This window comes from Cervus elaphus, chromosome 21 (genome assembly GCF_910594005.1).
Source record: "Cervus elaphus chromosome 21, mCerEla1.1, whole genome shotgun sequence".
In the NCBI taxonomy this organism is placed as follows: domain Eukaryota; kingdom Metazoa; phylum Chordata; class Mammalia; order Artiodactyla; family Cervidae; genus Cervus; species Cervus elaphus.
Window position 1 is genome coordinate 76,796,445 of NC_057835.1, and position 21,711 is coordinate 76,818,155.

The 21,711-nt window shown below is 41.3% G+C and overlaps 1 protein-coding gene across 4 annotated transcripts in view; it reads left to right on the plus strand.

Moving 5' to 3' along the window:
• RMDN1 (regulator of microtubule dynamics 1) overlaps nt 1–21,711 on the plus strand; it is a 35,099-nt gene that overhangs the window by 3,489 nt on the left and 9,899 nt on the right. For all 4 annotated transcript variants that reach the window (XM_043880064.1, XM_043880065.1, XM_043880066.1 and 1 more), the window contains exons 2-5: nt 13,015–13,132; nt 16,395–16,491; nt 18,794–18,953; nt 20,916–21,005. In XM_043880064.1, the coding sequence (XP_043735999.1) occupies nt 13,015–13,132; nt 16,395–16,491; nt 18,794–18,953; nt 20,916–21,005 (465 nt within the window). The remainder of the gene's footprint in view (nt 1–13,014; nt 13,133–16,394; nt 16,492–18,793; nt 18,954–20,915; nt 21,006–21,711) is intronic.

Consider the following 21,711-nt stretch of genomic DNA (forward strand, 5'->3'; position numbering starts at 1 on the left):
ATTGTTGTTGTGTAATTTTTCATAGTAATCTCTTATGGCACATTGTACTTCTGTGGTATCGGTTGTGGTGTCTCCTCATTCATTTATAATTTTATTTATTTGAGTCATCTCTCTTTTACTTGGTGAATCTAGATAAATGTTTGTCTATTTTGTGTACATTAAAAAAAACCCCAAACCCATGTCTTTAGTTTATTGATCTTTTCTATTGTCTTGTTAATCTATTTCATTTGCTTGCCCTTGGATCTTAGTTTATTTTCTTCCATGAATTTTTGGTTTAGTTTTTTTTTTTTTTTTTTTGGTTGGTTTAGTTTTTTAATGTGGGCACTTATAAAATTTCTCCTGTTTTCTTCTTTGAAGCATTGGTTGTTCATTGGCATAATGTTTGATCCTCACATATATGTGAATTTTCTTCTTTTCTTGTAATTGATTTCCAGATTCATGCCTTTGTAGTTAGAAAAAAATGATTGATATGATTTTAATCTTCTTAAAATTATTAAGACTTGTTTTGTGACGTAACATTATGATCTCTCCTGGAGAACGTTCCACGTATGCTTGTATATTTTGTTGCTTTGGGATGGGATGTTTTATATATACCCATTATATTTGTTTGGTTAAACATGCTGTTTAAGTGCAACGTTTCCCTATTGATTTTCTTTCTGGATGATCTATCCAGTGATGAAAGTGGGGATATTGAAGTTCCTTACTATTATTGTACTTGCTATCTATTTCCCTCTTCAGGTTTGTTGATATTTGCTTTATATGTTTAGCTCCTCCTGTGTTGCTTGCATAAATATTTACAAATGTTGTATTGTCTTGTTGGTTTGAGCCCTTTATTTTTATATAATGACATTCTTTATTTCTTATTACAGTCTTTGTCTTAATGTCTATTTTGGCTGACATAAATATAGCTGCCCTAACTTCCTTTTGGTTTCCATTTGCATGGAATATTTCTTCCATTCCTTTATTTTAAATTTTTGTGTGTCCTGAATTATTTAGGCATCATGTAGTTGAGCTTGTTTTTTTTTGTTTGTTTGTTTTTATCTGTATTTGCCAAAAGTTTTATTTTTGTTTTAGGTTGGAAGGATTCATTAACAAAAGAAACCATTCATCACACACACAATAAACAACTTCATATTTAACAGAGGGTTATTTGACTTAATTTCAGTATACAGTCATTAAAAGAAGAGAAGTAGAAATAATAGAGAAAAGTAACAGCATATGCACCACCATTGAGCCAAACAATGTCCAGACTTAAACAGTGCTGGGAAGTCCCTTGTTAACAGCAGTCTGGAGGCCCAGTTGGGAAAAGCTCCTGGGTGGTGCATCCATCCCATGGGTGAGACTTCAGCTTGCTGCTTTGAGGACCCCTATTTATAATCCCAGGCTGATGTTTGCATCAGTTTGCATGCAATAATGCAGCTTTTTTTAAAATTTTTACAATGCTGTTGGTTTCACTTTGTGAGTCATAGGGTTTTGTTAAAGCCCAGAGGGTTGGCCAGGCCTCCTTGGATTCAAGAATTCCAAGACCCACTCCCTTTCTTATCTACTCCCTTTCTCATCTAAAGTGCTGCCTAACTTGCTGTCCTTGCTGGCAAGCATGCAATCCAGGCAGTGTCCAGGCAGGTCAGAAGCAGGTCAGAGGTCTGCTCTCCTGCTTCTGAAGCCAAAAATAAAAAATTCACAAGGTTAAAAAAAATTTTTTTTTTTCCCCTAACAATCTAGTCAGCTACTCTCTGTCTTTTGATTGGGGAATTTGGTCTATTTAATTTTAAACTAATTATTGATAGCTATGGCTCATATGGGCTTCCCAGGTGGCGCTAGTGGTAAAGAACCTGCCTGTCAATGCAGGAGATGTTAGAGATATGGGTTCGATCCCTGGGTCAGGAAGATCCCCTGGAGGAAGGCATGGCAACCCACTCCAGTATTTTTGCTTGCAGAATCCTCATTGACAGAGGAGTCTGGCAGGCTACAGTCCATACAGTCACATAGAGTCGGACATGACTGAAGTGAGTTAGCATGCGCGCATGCATGGTTCAGACAGTAAAGAATCTGCCTGCAATGCAGGAGACCTGGGTTTGATCCATGTGTTGGGAGGATCCCCTGGAGAAAGAAATGGCAACCGGCTCCAGAACGCTTGCCTGGAGAGTCCCATGGACCAAATTCCAAACACATGGCATGCTCCAGTCTGTGGGATTGTAAAGAGTCAAATGTGACTCAGTGACTAACTCTTATTTATTGCCATTTTCTTAAAGTTTTTTTTAGTTGTTTTGTAATTCCTTTGTTTCTTCTTTTGTTGTCTTCCTTTGTGATTTACTTTTTGAAATAGAATGCTTATATTCCTTTATCTTTCTCTTTGGTGTGTCTCCTGTAGGTTTTTGCTTTGTGGTTACCATGAGGGTTACATAAAACGTCTTAGAGCTTTAACAGCCTATTTTAAGTTGATAGTAACTTAGGTTTGAATGGTTTCTAAAGCTGTAAGTTTTTGCTGCTCCCCCCCCCCACCCCACGTTTTATGCTTTTGGTATCGCAATATATTTCTTTTTATCTTTTGTGTTTGTTAACAAATTACTGTACTTATTGTTACTACCTTTGTCTTTTAAATTTCATACTAGCTTTATAAGTGATTAGCTCCCCATCTTTACAACATTAGATTTTCCGAATTTTCGTGTATGCGAGATTTATGCTTTCGTGTGTTTTCCTGTTAATCATCAGCACTTTTTCATTTCAAATTAAGTCCCTCTAAGGTGTCTTGTAAGACCATTCTAATGATGATAAACTTCTTTAAGTTTTGCTTGTCTGGAAAACTGTGAATCTCTGCCTCGATTCTAAAGGGCAACTTTCTAGGTGGAGTATTTGGCAGTTTTTCCCTTCAGCATTTTGAATGTTGTGTCTCCCTTTGGCCTGTAGAGTTTGTGCTGAAGTGTCTGCTGATAGACCTTGCGGGGCGGGCTGGGGCGCCCTCATGTGTCACAGGCTGCCTCTCTCGCTGCTTTTAAGCCCTCCTGCTCATTGTGTCACTTCCGTTTCCTGTGTCTTGGTGCGGGTCTCTTTGGATTCTTTTTTTTTTTTTTTTTTTTTTGATTGCCTGGGCTTCCTGGATCTGGATACTTGTTTTATTCTCTAGGTAAAGGAAGTTTTCACCACTGTTTATTCAAATAAGTTTTATGCCCCTTTTTCTTCTCCTTCTGAGATACCTGTAATACAATGGTTGGTCTGCTTGATGTTGTCCCTTAAGTCCCTTAAGTTATCTTCACTCTTCTGTATTCTTTATCTTCCCTTTGTGCTTCTCTGATTAGATGGGTTCCATTGCCCTGCCTTTGAGTTCGCTAATACCTTCTTCCATTCTTCCAGTCTACTGTTGAAGCCCTCCATTGTATTTTTCAGTTTAGTTATTGTATTCTTCAGATCTGTGATTTCTGTTTGCTATTTTCTTTTCCTTTGTTGAAATTCTGACGTCGTTCATCTGTTTTTCCCATGAGCTCAGTGAGTGTCTTTGTGGCTTATTTTGTACACTGTCAGATAATCCCTGATTTCCATTTCATTTTTCTGAGGCCTTATAGTTGGAGAGGATTACAGCTGGTCCTTATATGTGTGTTTAATTAGTGACCTTCCCCTTAGGCCTAGCTTTGAAGATAAACTAAGAGGCCTCTGTCACAGAAAGGCTGGAAGTGTGGTCTGTTTCCTCTGTACAGTAAATCCTCTGCGTATGAGCAGACTCCATTCTGAGAGCACATTGGTACGTCCAGTCTGTTCCCAAGTCCAACACAGTTAGCCTAGGTAGCTACCTAGCACAGTGCTGTACTGTGTTGGATGTGTAGTACTGTACTGTAATAGGTTTATAACACTTTTCATACAAATAATACATTAAAAAATAATCAAAAAATAAAACATCTATAATCTTATAGTATTTTACCTTGAAAAGTACAGTAGTACAGTACCAAAGCTGGCATATGGGGGCTGGCATTGAGTGAACAGGCAAGAAGAGTCACTGACTGGAGGAGGGAGAAAAGGTAGGCGATAGTAGAGCTAATAGGAGCAGAAGATATTAAGAAGAGGTGGCAGAAACACACAGACGAACTATACAAAAAAGCTCTTAATTACACAGATAACCACAATGGTGTGATCACTCACCTAGAGCCAAACATTGTGGACTGTGAAGTCAAGTGAGCCTTAAGAAGCATCGCTGTGAACAAAGCTAGTGGAGGTGGTGGAATTCCAGCTGAGCTATTTCAAATCCTAAAAGCTGATGCTTTTAGAGTGCTGCACTCAGTATGCCAGCAAATTTGGAAAAGTCAGCAGCAACCATAGGACTGGAAAAGGTAGTTTTCATTCCAGTCTTAAAGAAGGGCAGTGCCAAAGAATGTTCAAACTACCGTACAAATGCACCCATTTCACATTCTAACAAGGTCATGCTCAAAATCCTTCAAGCCAGGCTTCAACAGTACATGAACCGAGAACTTCCGGATGTGCAAGCTGGATTTAGAAAAGGCAGAGGAATGAGAGATTGAATGGCCACCATCCATTGGATCATAGAAAAAGCAAGAAAGTTGCAGAAAGACATCTACTTCTGCTTCATTGACTACACTAAAGCCTTTGACTGTTTGGATCACAACAAACTGGAAAATTCTTAAAAGAGATGGGAATAACAGACCACATTATCTGCCTCCTGAGAAACTTGTGTGCAGGGCAAGAAGCAACAGTTAGAACCTGACACGGAACAACAGACTGGTTCCAAATAGTGCCGGGAGCCAACACACAAGACCCTACCCCTAAAAAGGCCATAGGGGAGAAAACCTGACGGGCAAGGCGGATCAGGTTTTCAGGGGTTTCGAAAAAGTCACCTCACGAGACCCTACCCCAACAAGGCCGTAAGGGAGAAAACCTGACGGGCAAGGCGGATCAGGTTTTCAGGGGCTTTCGAAAAGGCCAGCTCACGAGATCCCGCCCATGACAAGGTCATGAGGAGAAAGCCTGGCAGGCAAGGCAGATCAGGTTTTCAGGGATTTCGAAAAGCTGCCCCCGGCTCTCACCTTAAAGATGATATCTGTCTTTCTGATGCCTGCCTCAATGGACTGCTCCCTAATTTTTCTGACACAGGCAGGAAAGCCTTCCCCGATCTCTTCCCAAATAAGAATCAATTTAAAACTTTAATCACTAACTTTCCCAGGTGGTGGTATTTTATGAGATTATTCAGGGTGAAAGGAGTGTTTTAATTTAAACTCCTTTGCTGGTAGTTTGTTAGCCAAACGCATTTATGCCCTTGGTACTAATATGCATGATTGCTTATAATATCCTAATCATAAAATAGCATAAAGAACCTGATTATATAAAAGCCCTAATAGATATAGAGCCCTTTTAAGGGGTAAAGGAGTCCTATTAGAAAACATAAGAAAAATTACTCTATAGGTGGTTATTGGGTTGTGATTTGCTTTCTGTGTTTTGCTTGCTGTGTTATGCTTGCTGTATTTTTGCCTTTAATGTGCTAAGGTTGTGTTATAAAAACCATTGTTAATATAGTTAAAGATCTAGAGAAATAAGAACTTAGCCCTAGTGTGGTAACAATAAGATGGTTGTTAATTGTCAGTCAGGAGTGCTAGGTAAAAGCTGCCTCACCAAAGTCGCAGAGTCAGTATGGGGTAAACTTCTTAGATAAACGCAACTGACAACTTTTGCAGAAAGATTAATTTTTGTATTAACAAGAATATAATTCTACTTTGTGCTATTTCCCTATGAGACTGTTACCTTTCAGTTAAGGTCACCATAAAAACAGAAAATAGGTTTACATTCACCTGACCTGCATAAAATGTTAATAGCCCCAGGCCAGAAGATAATGTACAAGACCCTCATAAACAAAGAAGTATGCAGAAAACACCCTGGTTTTGTGAAGGACAGGCTGACGTTAAACTATCTTCCCCTTAGAAATGTACTAACTTAGGGTATAAAAGCTATGGTAAAAAATAAAGCATTGCCAGACTCTTCCAGACTCTCTGCACCCCCGTCTGGTCATTCTCTCTCTCTCTCTTTCTCTCTCCCTCGCAGACTTGGCCCTATCAAGGCTAGTCTCACGTGTCTTCTCTCTCTCTTGCCGACGCCGTTCATCCTGAGGGTACCCCCTGGATCCTGCCGAGGCTGGACCCCAGCAAAATAGGAAAAGGAGTATATCAAGGCTGTATATTGTCACCCTGCTTATTTAACTCACATGCAGAGTACAACATGGGAAACACCAGGCTGGATGAAGCACACGCTGGGATCAAGATTGCCAGGAGAAATATCAGTAACCTCAGCTATGCACATGACACCACCCTTATGGCAGAAAGCAAAGGGGAACTAAAGAGCCTCTTGATGGAGGTGAAAGAGGAGAGTGAAAAAGCTGGCTTAAGACTCAACATTAATAAAATGAAGATCATGGCATACAGTTCCATCACTTCATGGCAAATAGATGGGAAAACAATGGAAACAGTGACAGACTTTATTTTCCTGGGCTGCAAAATCCCTGCAGATGGTGGCTGCAGCCATGAAATTAAATTTTGACACTTGCTCCTCGGAAGAAAAGATATGACAAACCCAGACAGCGTATGAAAAAGCAGAGACATTACTTTGCCGATGGAGATCCACATAATCAAAGCTATGGTTTTTCCAGTAGTCATGTATGGATGTGGGAGTTGGACCATAAAGAAGCCTGAGCGCCAAAGAATTAATGCTTTTGAACTATGGTGTTGGAGAAGACTCTTGAGAGTCCTTGGACTGCAAGGAGAGCCAACCAGTCCATCCTAAGGGAAATTAATTCTGAATATTCATTGGAAGGAGTGATGCTGAAGCTCCAATACTTTGACCACCTATGCAAAGAGCTGACTCATTAGAAAAGACCCTGATGCAGGAAAGATTGAAGGCAGGAGAAGGGATGACAGAGGATGAGATGGTTGGATGGCATCACTGACTCAGTGGACATGAACTTGAGCACGCTCTGGGAGATGATGGAGGACAGGGAAACCTGGCGTTCTGTGGTCCTTGGGTTCGCAGAGTCGAACATGACTGAGTGAACAGCCCAAGTAGAGCTGAAGGGTCATCAAGCAGAGGGGACGGAGGGCAAGTTGCAATATCACTCACACCTGATGTTGCTGGCATAGGTTCTGGTTCCTTGCTGGATTCTATTCTGTCTACCCTCTTGATAAAACGATCCAGTGCTGTCTGAGTAGTAGGTAATTTTTTTCTTATCAGAGATGACATGGTAGTACTGGACTGCATTCTGATGGCTCCTGCAGCCTTTGTGTACCATTCTGCATTCAGGTCCTGTGCCTCAAAAACTAACACTGCCTCCTCACATAAAGAAAGTGCCCTTGCCGCCTCCTGCACTATGACTCTCTTTGGTTCTTCAGTTGCTTCTTTCACTTGTCTCTCTTCACCCTTTCTTTGGGCCTCCAGTTCCATCAGACCATCATTAGTAAGCTCCTCACGTTGCACAGCCATGAGTTCAGTTAAGTCATCCTTTTGCAGATCTAGCTCCACCGTCTCACTGAGGGTCACTAAGTTGCCAAAGACCTCTTTGGGTTCCTCATCCACTTTCTCAAATCCAAGAAAATTGTGAACAAATTGGGAAAATTGTGAACAGACTGTGGGCTTGTTTCAAGCCTCATTCATGATGATGGCCATAACCTCACACCAAGCAAAGTCAATGTTTTTTTATGGCCTTGTAGATGTTATAGTCCTTCTAAGATTGTCACAAGGTTGTTCCTGATTCGATAAAGTATGACATGAATAATATTTCTTGAAAGTCACTCTAACTGCCTGGTCTATGAGTTAGATGAGCAATGAAATATTTTGTGGCAGATGCAGTACATGGGATGAAAGTCGTCCATGAATAGGGTGTGACATGGAGCATTGTTGAGTGGCAAAACATTGTTGAATGGAGCACCCTTCTCCAAGCAATATTTCTCTACCTCCAGGATAGAGTGGTGGAAAAACAAGTCCTGGAACATGGCCTGTGTAAACCAAGTTTTGGGGTTACTCTTCCACGCAATAGGAAGAAAGCCCTTGGCTATGTTTTCAAGGGCTCTTGGGCTCTCTGAATGATAAACTAAGGAAGACTTCAGCTTCATGTTGCCTAAACATTGCCACCGAACAACTGAGTTAGCCTGTCATTTGGTGCTGTATAGCCTGGCGTCACTTTTCCTCGACACTGATGTGACTTCAGCCTGGCATCCTCTCAAGTACAGGCTTGTCTCATCCACATTAAAAACCTGCTTGAGTAAATACGCACCTTCATCAATAATTTCTCAAAGCATTTCAGGAAATTCCTGGAGTGCAGGAATTTTAGAATAGAGTGCAGCTACTCTATCTGCCCTCACTGCCTCGCCAGTTATTTTTATGTTGTGCAATTTGGCTCTAGCCTTGAACTGATGAAGCCAACCACGGCTGGCATTAAGAGACCGTCCTCTGATTCTTCGCCGTGTTTCTGCTTCAAGTCTTCATAAAGGCTTTTAGCTTTCTCTTGAATCAGCGTTAAGCTGAGTGGGACTCAAGGCTGATGCTGACCCTGCATCCACAAACCAGGCAGTTTCTCTGTCTTCTCCATCACTCTTCTGCGTGTCTTTGGTGTTACTATTGACGTCATTGACAGCAGACCTCACGTGTTCTGTGATCTTGTCCTTGTTCTTTAGAATCCTGCTGCTTCTTTAAAACCATGTTGAACGATTCATCTTTTAAGAACAAGTGATGTCTCCCATCTCTTCGCCTTGCTCCCCTCTCTCAGTTATTTTCACTTTTGTTTCCATCGTTACCGTTTCTTAGCAGTACCAGCTACATGACTGCCACTTTCATGCTTGCTTGCTAGCATCCTGGGCCTGAAATAAAGAAAGGGGACTCCTGTGCTCTGTATAGGGCATGCGCAGTCACCAGTCGTGTCCGACTCACTGCGACCCCATGGACCACGGCCCGCCAGGCCCCTCTGTCCGTGGGATTCTCCAGGCAGGAGACCTGGAGTGGGTTGCCATTCCCTCCTCCTGCTCTATGTAGTACTGGACAGTAAGTGCACAGAAGCGCCCCCACTTACAGAGGATGCACGCAGGTGCCGTGTGCACCAGACCCGTGAGCTTACCTGGGTGATGAGCACGACGATGCGTGTTCCCGTCTCTGAAAGTGTGCACAGGGTCTTGGGGGAGATACTGGTGCCTGCAGCATGGCCAGGTGAGAGTGCTGTGACATGCCCGCCCTCTGAGTTCTCTGGAAGTGATTACTCTCGGCCCCGAGACATGGGTTAGATGAGATGCCTGCTCCTCAGGCTGAAGTTCTGATGTGAGCCAATAAGCCTCTTGCACAGAAAGGCTGCCTGCCGCTGTGCTGGGCTCCGGGGTAGGTGAGTCTGCGAGCCTGTGAGAGCTGCTTCTCAGCTCGCTGTGGCCTGTGTGTGTCACAGACCCCGGCGCCACTGGATTTCCAAGCCAGGTCCTCTGGGCGCTCCTTTCTCAGTGTAGGTCTCTTAAGTTGGGGTGCCCGTTGTGGGGTTCAGACCCTTTGTTCCTCAGGGAGAAGCTCAGGGCTGTGAGTTGCCTCTCTCCACACCAAAATTGTGGTTTGTGGGAAAATTTTGTCTCAGTCTTTCCTACCTGTTTTGAAGTGGGTTTTTCTTCCTTTGCCTGATATGAAGGAGTCACTCAGCTAGTTTGGGCATTTCTTTCAGAGGAAGACACCTTTTCTTTCTTTACTAAATGTAGCTATAGGTTTGATGTGTCTGTGTGGGAGGTGTGTTTCGCATCCTCCTAGGTTGTCATCTTGAACGAGGACCCAGTGGGGACCATTTTCAAGGCTGCTTACCACAACTAAATTCTGAAAACCTTGTAGACCATGTTAAGTATTTATTTTATTCTAAAGGTTATAGGAAACTATGAGAGTGTTTTAAACAGAGGATTCATAAGCTCAGATTTGAATTAAAAAATAACTGTCCAGTGTCAAGAGTAGGTAGGCTAGTGTGGATGCTGGAGACTAAATAAAAGATCACCTCTAGAGGACGAGTACGCTGTGTGGTGGTCTGAACTTCAGTGGTAGCCGTGGAAATGGAAATAAGTGGATGCCATAAAAGGATGTCAGTGATGTGAACTTAGCGTACCTGAAAGCTTTGGTGAGGGAGTTCAGAGGAAGAAGTCACGGCTGATTCTCCATGTTCTGTCTCCTGCAGCGGCGTGGACGGCCGTGCTGTTTCCTGGGACAGGACCAAAGGAACAGTACACGTCCGGTGTTTTAGGAGGAGGAGGAGCTGGTGGGAAGCTAGGAGAAGAACCAGGAGATGAGGGTGACACATTCTTTCCATCTAGTGATGGGTCTGTAGTTTTTAATTCCTTCTGGCTTGAAAACAGTGTAATCAGTGTTGAAGAAAAGACATGTCTAAAAGATAGCTGGCTTCTTTTGTTCAACATTTTTTTTTTCAACACATATATTTTTCAGAATTCATTGTATGAAAGACATTGTGTTGAGTAATGGCTAATGTTCCAGGTGAAATGGCAAATTCTAGCTCAGACAGTCTCACAAGGTATTGTTTTCTGAGCATTGTATCAGCAGGGGCATCAGACAGCCTGAATATACACTTTCCCCAAGCTGTAATAATCTGTGCAGTCTTTTCTTCTGTGTGATACGCCTGCCAGGACAACAGGTGAAACTAGGGGGCTCACTGAAAAATCTTAGTCTTTTTCTTTTCTCTCTGTCCCACCATCACCATCCATACCCCCCTACCCCCATCTCCTGTGCGCCTACTGCATCTTGCTTCTCTTTGGTAACTATGAGTGAACTCAGAACATCCAGTGTTAGAAATGTGACTGTGTCAAATTTGGTTTTACTGCTTTGCGGTTGGTTTGTTTTGAATCCAGTTGTATTTGGTGTCCTGGATATTCAAGCTCAAGAAAAAGTAAATAAAGCACTCAGCAAACTGTAGTATGTTGGATTCCTCATTCTTACCCTAGATACTTATGAGAAGCTAAAATATGGTTCAGATTTGGGTTGTGAGGGAAAGTTTTGTTTGTTTTTTCGGCTTGAACAACCATAAGTGTAGAGTTGCCGTTTACCAAGAAGGGGAAACTGAGTGGCATGAGTTTGGGGAAACAGTAAGTGGCTGAGACTGAGGTGCCTGTTACACTTTCTGTGGGTGTAAATGTTGTTTGGCACCTGGGTATGTGGTTCAGAAGTTAAGAGGAGACCTCTTGGCTTTATTAAATGTGCATGTTTTGGGCATGTTGATGCCATTTAAAGCCATAAAACCAAATGAAATCACCGAAATGATAGGGGTAGAAAAACGAAGTTCTGGGATTTAGCACAGGACACAGTAAATTCAGGAAAGTAGTATTCTTAAAGCCAAGTGAAGAGCGTTTCAAGGGTGAGAGAACACAGCAAGTGCTGAAGGGAAGCGGGTGGAAGAGTTAGACGTGAGGGGCCACCCCTGCTGGGCCAGCGCTTAGGGACCCGCCTTCCATGCCGGGCACACGGGCTCGCTCCCGGGCTGGGACTGAGACCCCACCTGCTGTCGGGCGGCTCAGCCTGTGGGCCGCAGCTCAGAGAAGCCTGGCACCGCGGCAGAAGGCCCCGCGCGCTCGGCTGAGACCCAGCGCAGCCCCGGAGGCTCAGGGAAGAAGCAGACACGGGGAGACTGGGGGACTGGCGGGTGTGCTCATTACCTTGATTGTGGGATGGTTTCACAGGTGTGCAAATATCCTTCACACATGGTGCATGTTACACACGCACACCGTTTTTATATCGCTTATTTCTCAGTAAGGGAAGTCGCTCCGTCGTGTCCGATTCTTTGCGACCCCATGGACTGTAGCCTGCCAGGTTCCTCCATCCATGGGATTTTCCAGGCAAGAATACAGGAGTGGGTTGCCATTTCCTTTTCCAGGAGATCTTCCCGACCCAGGGACTGAACCTGGGTCTCCCGCTACAATGCAGCAGATGCTTTACCCTCTGAGCCACCAGGGAAGTCCAATTTCTCAATAAAGCAACATTTTAAAAATTTCTTATATTAAATATTCATTTATAGTTTTGTTTTTTTTTTAAAGGAGGGAGTGAACAGCTGTCAAATGGTTTTGATAGATCAAGTAAGATGAGAATTTTCTAGGAAATACCATCCTTGGTTGCCTTAACTAGAATACTCTCTGTGGAGTTGTGGGGATAAAAGTGTGATTTGTATGAATTCAAGAGAGAATGCAAAGAGAGGAAGTGGAGACAGAGCTCCAGACAGCTTTTTAAAAGAGTTTTGCTGAAAAGAGAATTTGAAAAATGAGATTGAAGGGAGATGTGAACTCAAAAGGAAGCTTTTTCTTTTGTTTTTAAGAAGGGAACAGTTACACCTTACAAAGGTAGGTAGGCTAGCTTATTTTTATATAGATGGGAATAAATTGACAGAAAGGAAAAAATAGGTGCTATGTGAAAGGAAAATTGTCATGGGAAAAGGGAAGAATTGCTATAGTGATATCCATATATTCTTTTGCCTTTGATCTTGAGAATTCTGGCCATAATTATGACAATGAATTTCTAAATCTGTTTGGATATACTTTTTATTTTATTCATTGTTTATTTTAAAACTTTATGGGTCACTTTTGAAGATAGCTTTATTTAAAACCATGTATGTTATTTATATGTAATTGCCATATTTGATATTCTTTATCTCGTGTATTCTTAAGGTTCATACTGATTATATACTGGTGTCTTATTTTGTTTCAAGAAATTATAATATCCATGCTTCTTCAAATAGAATGTAGACCTTCCAATCCAGCATTTACCAGCATAACTGACATTGTTACATCAAGCTACCATCTTTAGCTGCTAAGAGGCTTTTCTTAACAAGATACACTCTCTCTGTAAAGTAACTATGTGAAATAGTTTTACAGAAGAATTTGACAAAGTAAATTTTGCACTTCTAGTACTCTTAGGATTGATTGCTTTGAAGGTGGGGAAAAATTGATGTAATCTTTGCTTTTGGTAGCAGTTTCTTCAGATTTTCTGTTTGACAACCCTGACCATTAATTCTTTCCATAGGTAATGGGAAACTCAGGAACTTTCAGAAGAAGTCTTTTATTTTCTGCCCTGTCTTATTTGGGTTTTGAAACTTGTCGAGTCATTTCCCAGGCTGTTGTGGTTCATGCCACAGCCAAAGGTAAGCCTCAGCTAAGCATCAGGAACACTTAGAGGTATTCGTATTTGTTATATTTTGATAATTACTTATTATGTTTGAATAGATAATGTAACTGACATGTTATAGGCTAGATTATTTTCTGCTTTTCTCTACTTGTCGGTCTGATATCTCTTTCTCTCTCTACACACACACACACACACACACACACACACACACATATCTCTTTCTCTCTCTACACACACACACACACACACACACATATCTCTTTCTCTCTACACACACACACACACACACACACACACACACACACACACACATATCTCTTTCTCTCTCTACACACACACACACACACACATATCTCTTTCTCTCTACACACACACACACACACACACACACACACACACACACACACACACACACACACACACACACACACACACACACACACACACACACACACCTTCCCTGGTGGCTCAGGTGGTAAAGAATCTGTCTGCAATGCAGGAGACCCTGGTTTGATCCCTGGATCAGGAAGCTCCCGTGGAGAAGAGGATGGCAACCCACTCTAGTATTCTTGACTGGGAAATCCCATGGACAGAGGAGCTGGTGGGCTACAGTCCAGGGGGTTGCAAAGAGTTGGACACAACTGAGCGACTAACAATTTCACTTTTAACTATATGTGTGTGTGTGTGTGTGTGTGTGTGTGTACACAGTAGAGCCTGGAGTAGGAAATGGCGCCCCACTCCAGTATTCTTGCCTGGAAAATTTCATGTGCAGAGGAGCCTGGTGGTCTGCAGTTCATGGTGTTGCAAAGAGCTGGACGCAGCTGAGCAGCCGAGCACACACACAGTAGGGACACACAGACAAGCAGAGACAAGCGGAAAATAATCCAGCCTGTAATACGTCAGCTGTATTATGTATTCAAATATATAAAATGTCTTCTGGTAGCTAGAGCTCCTACAGTGAGAAATACTATGTTCATACTTTATAGTTTTGTAGGAACCTTGGGCTGGGAATGTTTTTTACATTTTTAAAGGGTTGAGGGGTTGTGGCAGGGTGGGAGAATATACCACAAATCAATCTGGCCCACAAAGCCTTAAAACATTTATTCTCTGAATCTTTACAGAACAAGCTTGCCAACCTCTACTGTATAATGATACAGTGATTCTGTTGTTTTCTTAATGCCATGGTGGTGTATTCTTCTTGATGTAATTAAGACCCAATTACTTTGAGATAAAAATATTTTATTTATAAACAATGCAACTTGGTACTAAATATCAAATAACTGGCTGAAAAATAGAAAAATGCCATCAAATTTTTGATTTAGCATATCATAGATATGTAAACATATATTAAGACTTGCCATATTTTAAAAATTAAATTTGGTTAAGCCAGTTGTGTATGTGGACAGAGCCAAAATTTAGACTATATCAGGGCTTCCCTGGTGGCTCAGTAGTAAAGAATCTGCCTACCAGGGTAGAAGTTGTGAGAGACTTGACATCGATCCCTGGGTCAGAAAGATCCCCTGGAGGAGGGGATGACAGCCCACGCCAGTGTTCCTGCCTGGAGAATCCCATGGACAGAGGAGCCTGGCGGGCTACAGTCCCTGGGGTCCCAAGGAGTCGGACGCGAGTGAAGGGGCTTAGCACACCAGTGCAAGAGACACCGGCTTGATCCTGGTCTGGGAAGGTCTCACATGTCTTGGAGCACCTGAGCCACAACCGTGGAGCCTGTGCTCCAGAGCTGGGAGCCGCGGCTACTGAAGTCCGTGTCCTCAGCCAGAGACGCCGGAGCCCTGCGGGAGGAGCCCTGCGCCCCACAGCTGGGGAAGAGCCCTCGCAGCAACCGAGACAGCACGGCCAAGTGAAATGAACGGCTACAGAGACCAAAACTGGACGCAGCCCACTAGGGAAAAGCTCTTGCAATTTATGACTTAATAAGCCTGTTTGTGTTCCACAGCCCTCACTTTTTAACCGTCACCAAGTTGATTAGGAAAGAAGAGATTTGATTTTGAATAGATGTTCTTATTAATGTTCTAGAAGATGAAGAATCTGAAATTGGCTAAAAATTACTAGTTATTTATTGATTTCATTTGTCCATGATTGTTCTTATATTTTTAAAAAAGCATATACTTGAATTGCTATGTTTTTGTTTTTTCTTTCTTTTTTCAACATATCATTTTCATGAAAGACAAAGGGGAGTTGGTTTTGTCACTGGCTAATGACATATTTTGGCAGATACTTACAACTCAGCTTTTTAAAGCTCCCTAGACGTTTTTTTACTATTTAAAAAAAAATTTTAATCGGAGGATAATTTCTTTACAACTTTGTGTTGGTTTTTCCTGTGCAACAACATGAATCAGCCATAAATATACATATATCCCCTCCCTCTAAAGCCTGCCTCCCACGTCCATCCTGCCCCTTTATTATATTATTATTATTATTATTATTTTTCTGCCCCTCTAGATTGTCACAGAGCACAAGGCTGAATGACCCCGCAGTCCTATTACTGGACATACACCCTGAGAGAACCAGAATTCAAAAAGACACATTACCCCGTTATTCACTGCAACACTATTTACAATAGCCAGGACATGGAAGCAACCTAGATGTCCATTAGCAGATGAATAGATAAAGAAGTTGTGGTGTGTTTCTGCACGCACGCTCACACACACATGCACGCACACACACATACTGGAATATTACTCAGCCATAAAGAGGAATGGATTTGAATCAGTTCAACTGAGGTGGATGAACCTAGAGTTTGTTATACAGAGTGAAGTAAATCAGAGAGAGAAAAACAAATATCATATATTAACTTAACATAAAGCTCCCTAGACTTTTCATCGTAGCTTCAACTCTCTCAGCAACCTTGCCAAGTAGTTAGGAGAAGCCATGCTTTCATGTTATAATATTAATGTTTTTAAAGTGTCCTTGCGAGTCAGGCCTAGTGGTTGAATTTTAAGGTTTTTCTCTGTGTGTATGTCCCATTATATCAATTTTTCAAAAGAAGCTCACGATGTAAATTTCTTCAAAGTACCAGAGCAGAGATTAGAGCTCTTACCCACTTCTTTTTGCATCTATCACTCTTAGTTTCAGCATGCTTTAGCAGTGTTTTGTTACAGAAATGAGGTCAAAGATTCTTCAGAATTTCTGATCTTCCTTTATAGGTGATTTCTGTTTCTGATTTCTTTTGCTTCTATGTAAAAGCATTCAGGTGTCTTAGAATTATTGCCAACTGGCTTGGAAAGACTTACTTTAGTGTGTCTTTTTTTCTTTTATAGTCTTCAAAATTGACGAAATCCTTGAACAAGCAGACTACTTATATGAAAGTGGAGAAACAGAAAAACTTTACCAGTTGCTAACCCAGTACAAGGAAAGGTGGGTTATGTAGGCCCAGGTTTGCTGTTGACTGAAATTTTCTGTTATTTAATGATTAAAATATTCTTGGTGCTGGGAATTTTTATAGTTTTTAAAAGTTTTTACTTCAAAGTAATAGTTCTTAGAGTTTATAGTATGATTTTTTTCTTATGTTAAGTGACTCAGAAGTGCTACATATATTTCATTGATTTAGAAAAGGTGGTTCTATGTACTCATTCTAGGTAACGTTGACATAGTTTTTCCTTTTGTTACTTTGAATACAAGGTAGTCATTGAATAGATACTTTTCTTCTTTATCTATGTCGTGTATTTCTCATTTCTTCTGAGTTAATTTCTTACTGCTATAAGATTTGAATGAACTAGGATTTTTTGTCACCTTTGAATAATACCTATGTATCCCTGTAAAGCACAGTCTCAGAAACTAAAAATAGCTCCTTTTTCTGTTTTTAGTATTAGCATACATGCTTATATTAATGTGTGCTCATATTGTGGGAGGAATGGAGGTGGAAAGAGGAGATTCAGCCCAATAGAATGAGTCAAATCAGACTAAATGGCATTTCCAGATCATTGATCTACCTCATCTACTGAACTAAAAATATTGAGCCATTTTCAACCAACTTTCTTAGATTTCCCCAAACCAATTTTCCCCAAAAGACCCATCAATTCTACTTCCTAAATATCTGTAGGATCCAACTTTTCTTTTCCATCGTCCGCTCAGTACCTTGAGTGGTTGGCCTGGCATTTTATAGTCTCTCCAGTATTCGCGGTGCAAGCTGTAAGGTTTTTGTTCCGTGGCTCAGGCGTGTCCGACTCTTGCTGACCCTATGGACTGTAGCCCGCCGGCTCCTCTGTCCACGGGATTCTTCAGACAGCAGCCCTGGAGGGGGTTGCCGTTTCCTCCTCCAGGGGGTCTTCCCGCCCCTGGGGTTGAGCCCACGTCTGCTGCATTGCAGGTGGATTCTTTACTACTGAGCCGCCTAGGAAGCTGTCAGGTGGTTATTTTATATTGACTGGATTAGACATGCTATTGCTGCATACCCTCCGTTTCTCTTGTTAATGATTCTTCCTTTGCATTTTATTTTGATTGACGTGTCCAGCTGTCTCTGGCTGGGCCGGCCTTCGCTGCGTGTGGGCTGTCTCTGCTTGCTGAGAGGGGGCTGCTGTCTGTGGCGGCCCCTCCTGTTGAGGAGCACGGCCTGCATGTGTGTGCGCTTCGCTGCTCCACGGCATGTGGGATCTTCTGAACCACTGACCACATCCCCGTGCCCTGCATTGGCAGGCGGACTCTTAACCACTGGACCACCAGGGAAGTCCCTACCTTCAGTTTCACTCAATTTTATGTGAATACTATTTTTGTTAAGAAAAGTATAACGTAGTAGGTTTAAAGAGAAACATTTAATAAAAGGAATTTTTATTAAAATGGCTTCCCAGGTGGCACAGTGGTAAAATATCCATCTGCCGATACAGGAGACACAAGAGACATGGGTTTGATCCCTGGGCCAGGAAGATCCCCTGGAGGAGGAAATGGCAACCCACTCCAGTGTTCTTGCCTGGAAAATTCCATGGACAGAGGAGCCTGGCAGACTATAGTTCATGGGGTTGCAAAGAGTTGGACATGACTGAGCAACTGAGCATGCACACACAATTTGTTTTATTTATAGACAGTTCAATCTTATATAATTGTATTTAAATTGCAGTTCTTCAAGGAGTCCAGAGTCCTTGCTTTAAATATTCCATGCATCATGGTATGGGTGACATATTCAAAGATAGGATTTATTTTGAGATTATATTATATTTAATTGTCATTCATTAACAGGTATTTATCATATATATATTTGTATGCCAGGTACTATATTTGGAGCTCTGGATACAGCATTATGTTTTATAGTGCCTAACCCTATCTATAAATTAATATATATTATAGTACTGTCTGAACCAGTTAGTGAGTTGTCTGAAGCACAGTGCCACTGAACTCAAATGTCAAGGTATATATTGAATTTTGTAGGGAAATTGTTTAGAGAATTCAAATATACAGATATTTTCTAAGGAAGTTAGTATTTTAGATATTACAGGTAAGTTAATGTTTGTATGTAATGTTGGATATTTTGGAGGAAGTTTTAGCACACACATAGATTTGTGTGATAGAAAATAATAAATTTAACATTATGAATAGTGGATTTCGATATTGTGTTGCTTGCTATATCCTCACTGACCTGAAAGACTATGTATTCATTAGTGATATGACCTTTAACCATGAAAATGTGAGCTAAAATGGTTGTTGCTTTATATTTATTTCACATTAGTGAAGATGCGGAGTTACTGTGGCGTTTGGCACGGGCATCACGTGATGTAGCTCAGCTTAGTGGAACCTCAGAAGAGGAGAAAAAGGTTTTGGTATATGAAGCCCTAGAGTATGCAAAAAGGGCACTTGAGAAAAATGAATCAAGTTTTGCGGCCCATAAGGTGAGGTGCTTACAGTAGTGAAACTCTTACCTTGTATTGACATAGACATTGGTCTATACTTATCTATTATATATAACTTACCTAGGAAAGAAATACCTCTCTTTTAAAGAAGTAGGGAAGAGATTTATTTTTATAAACTTTTTCAAAAAGAAGCAGTATTCTTCTTTGTGTTCTTGAACATCTATTCTAGTTTCATTAGTGTGCTTGATAAGTTACTTTTGTGAAGGCTTATTTTTAAACTGAAGCGTTAGTAGTTCCATCAGTTGCGTCTGTCTTTAGTTCTAGTTGTAGAAACACTGGACAAACGTTTTCTCATTTTCCTCACATTTTATTTCTGTTTTATGTGGGGATAGGTAGCAGCTGGACAGCAGAGATCTCGTGTAACTTGCTACATGTGACTCCACGAGCGTCTGGATTTCCTGTTTAGAATACGCTTTTCAATGGACACGGTGGGGAGGCCAAGGGACATTATTGATATTTTGGATTAGGACCTTACTTTGCCATGTCGGACTGTGCCCAGGGGAGCCCCTGAGTCATTGTGACAGCTGAATTCTGTCTTCACGCATTTGCAGATGCTCCTTTTAGGGCATGGTTCCATCTGCCCTGATCCCCACCACCACCGTTTCTTGTTTATATTAAGAATAAAACAGACCCTTTTAATTTGTTGAGGCTTGTTTTATGGCCCAGAATATGGTCCATGTTTGTAAATGTTCTCTTTGCACACGGAAGGTATATTTACCCAGCCGTTGTTGAGCGTGTCATACGTGTCCTTCCGGTCAAGTTGTTTCACACATAGTAGTGCATATGTGTTGATGCTGCTTTCTCTGTTCATCCCCCTCTCTGCTTCCCCCACTGTGGCCACAAGTCCATTCTCCTCATCTGCGTCTCCATTCCTTCCCTGCAAATAGCGTCATCAGTACCAGTTTTCTAGACTCTGTATATATGGGTTAATATACTATATTTGCTCTTCTCTTTCTGACTTACTGCACTCTGTATAACAGGTTTCAGGTTTATCCATCTCACTAGAACTGACTCAAATTTGTTCTTTTTTATGGTTGAGTAATATTCCGTTGTATACATGTACCATATGTTTATCCATTCATCTGTCGATGGACGTCTGGGTTGCTCCCATGTCCTAGCTGCTGTAAATAGTGCTTCTGTGAACACTGGGGTACATGTGTCTTTTTCGATTTTGGTTCCCTCGGTATATGCCCAGGAGTACAGTCGTTTTATTCTTAGTTTTCAGGAAAGCTCCACACTGTTCTCCATAGTGGCTGCATCAGTTTACATTCCCACCAACAGTGCAAGAGGCTTCCCTTTTCTCCACACCCTCTCCAGCATTTATTGTTTGTAGACTTTTTGACGATGGCCATTCTGACTGGTGTGAGGTGATACACCTCATTGTAGTTTTGATTTGCATTTCTCATCCTGAATCTGTGACTTTCCACAGCACCTGGGTTTATGAAGCTTGGATATTTGGATTCAGTTCTTAGAGAAGAAACTCAGATTGTCTCAGTTTGGGTTTGTTGTCCAGCCGTGGGCATGAGGACAAAGTCACGATTGACAAGTGTGGCCATTATTACTAGAGCAATGTGGGTGTGAAGTAAGAAACAGTTCCCAGAAAGTAGGTTGAGAAAATAAAATGATAATTATTAAATTGCACGTTTTTCTAAATTTATATTCATACCATAAATATGAATCATTATATCCCCATTGTGTTGGTAACTTTCTTAGAGATTCACTAACCTCTCTCTTATATTATAGTTCTCTATAAGCATGTCCTAACTTAAGTTCCTTAAGGGCTGTGTCTACTTTTTCTTTGTATATTCTAGTATATTTAATACAGGTTTTGTGCTCAGCTTTTTGTTAAATGAGAATAACTACTGAGGAATTGCAACCTGGTATTGAATGGAATATTACTGAATATTAGTATTCTTACACCTTTGTTTCTTCTATTTTTAGTGGTATGCAATCTGTATTAGTGATGTTGGAGATTATGAAGGAATCAAGGCTAAAATTGCAAATGCCTACATTATCAAGGAGCATTTTGAGGTACTAATGGACTTCAAAAGTCATTAGTTTTCTGAATAGATTTCTGTTTCACTTATTTCTTACTATGTAGCAAACTACCTAAAGCTTAGTCCTAAAACAATGACAAATTATTTCTCAAAATTCTGTGGATTAACTGTGCACAGTGGTGCTTCCATTCTGCTCATTGTGGCTGAGGTCATTTAAAGGGCTTCCTTCACCTGGACCCTCAGCTCAGACAGGAATGGACAAGATACCCTCTCGTGTGACGTTTCTCTCTACTTTTCTTCTCATCGTTTAGTAGTATAGCCCACACTTCTCTATAGCATAGTTGCTGCTTCCAAGAGTGACAGTGCCAGGGGAAAAGTTCCACTGTGCAGACTTTTATCAAGCATGTTTGCATCACACTTAGTAATAATCTTTCAACCTAAACAAGTCATTTGGCCAAGACCAGGGATGAGAAGGGTTTATACAAAGTCCTGAGTGCCAGGAGATACGGTCTCATCCAGCAGTCCAATATAATCGACATACCACTTGCAGAGATAATAGTACTATATATGACCTCTGACTTTTAATATTTCCCCCCAAATTCATTTACTTATTATAGTAAGCTCTTCCTTAGGTGCCAGAAATTCTCCCAGAATTTGTATATTTCATGTTGTGCTTACACGTTATTCTGTTGTCTGAAAACAATCAACAAAAAAACTGCAGCTAAAAACCCAGTCTATTT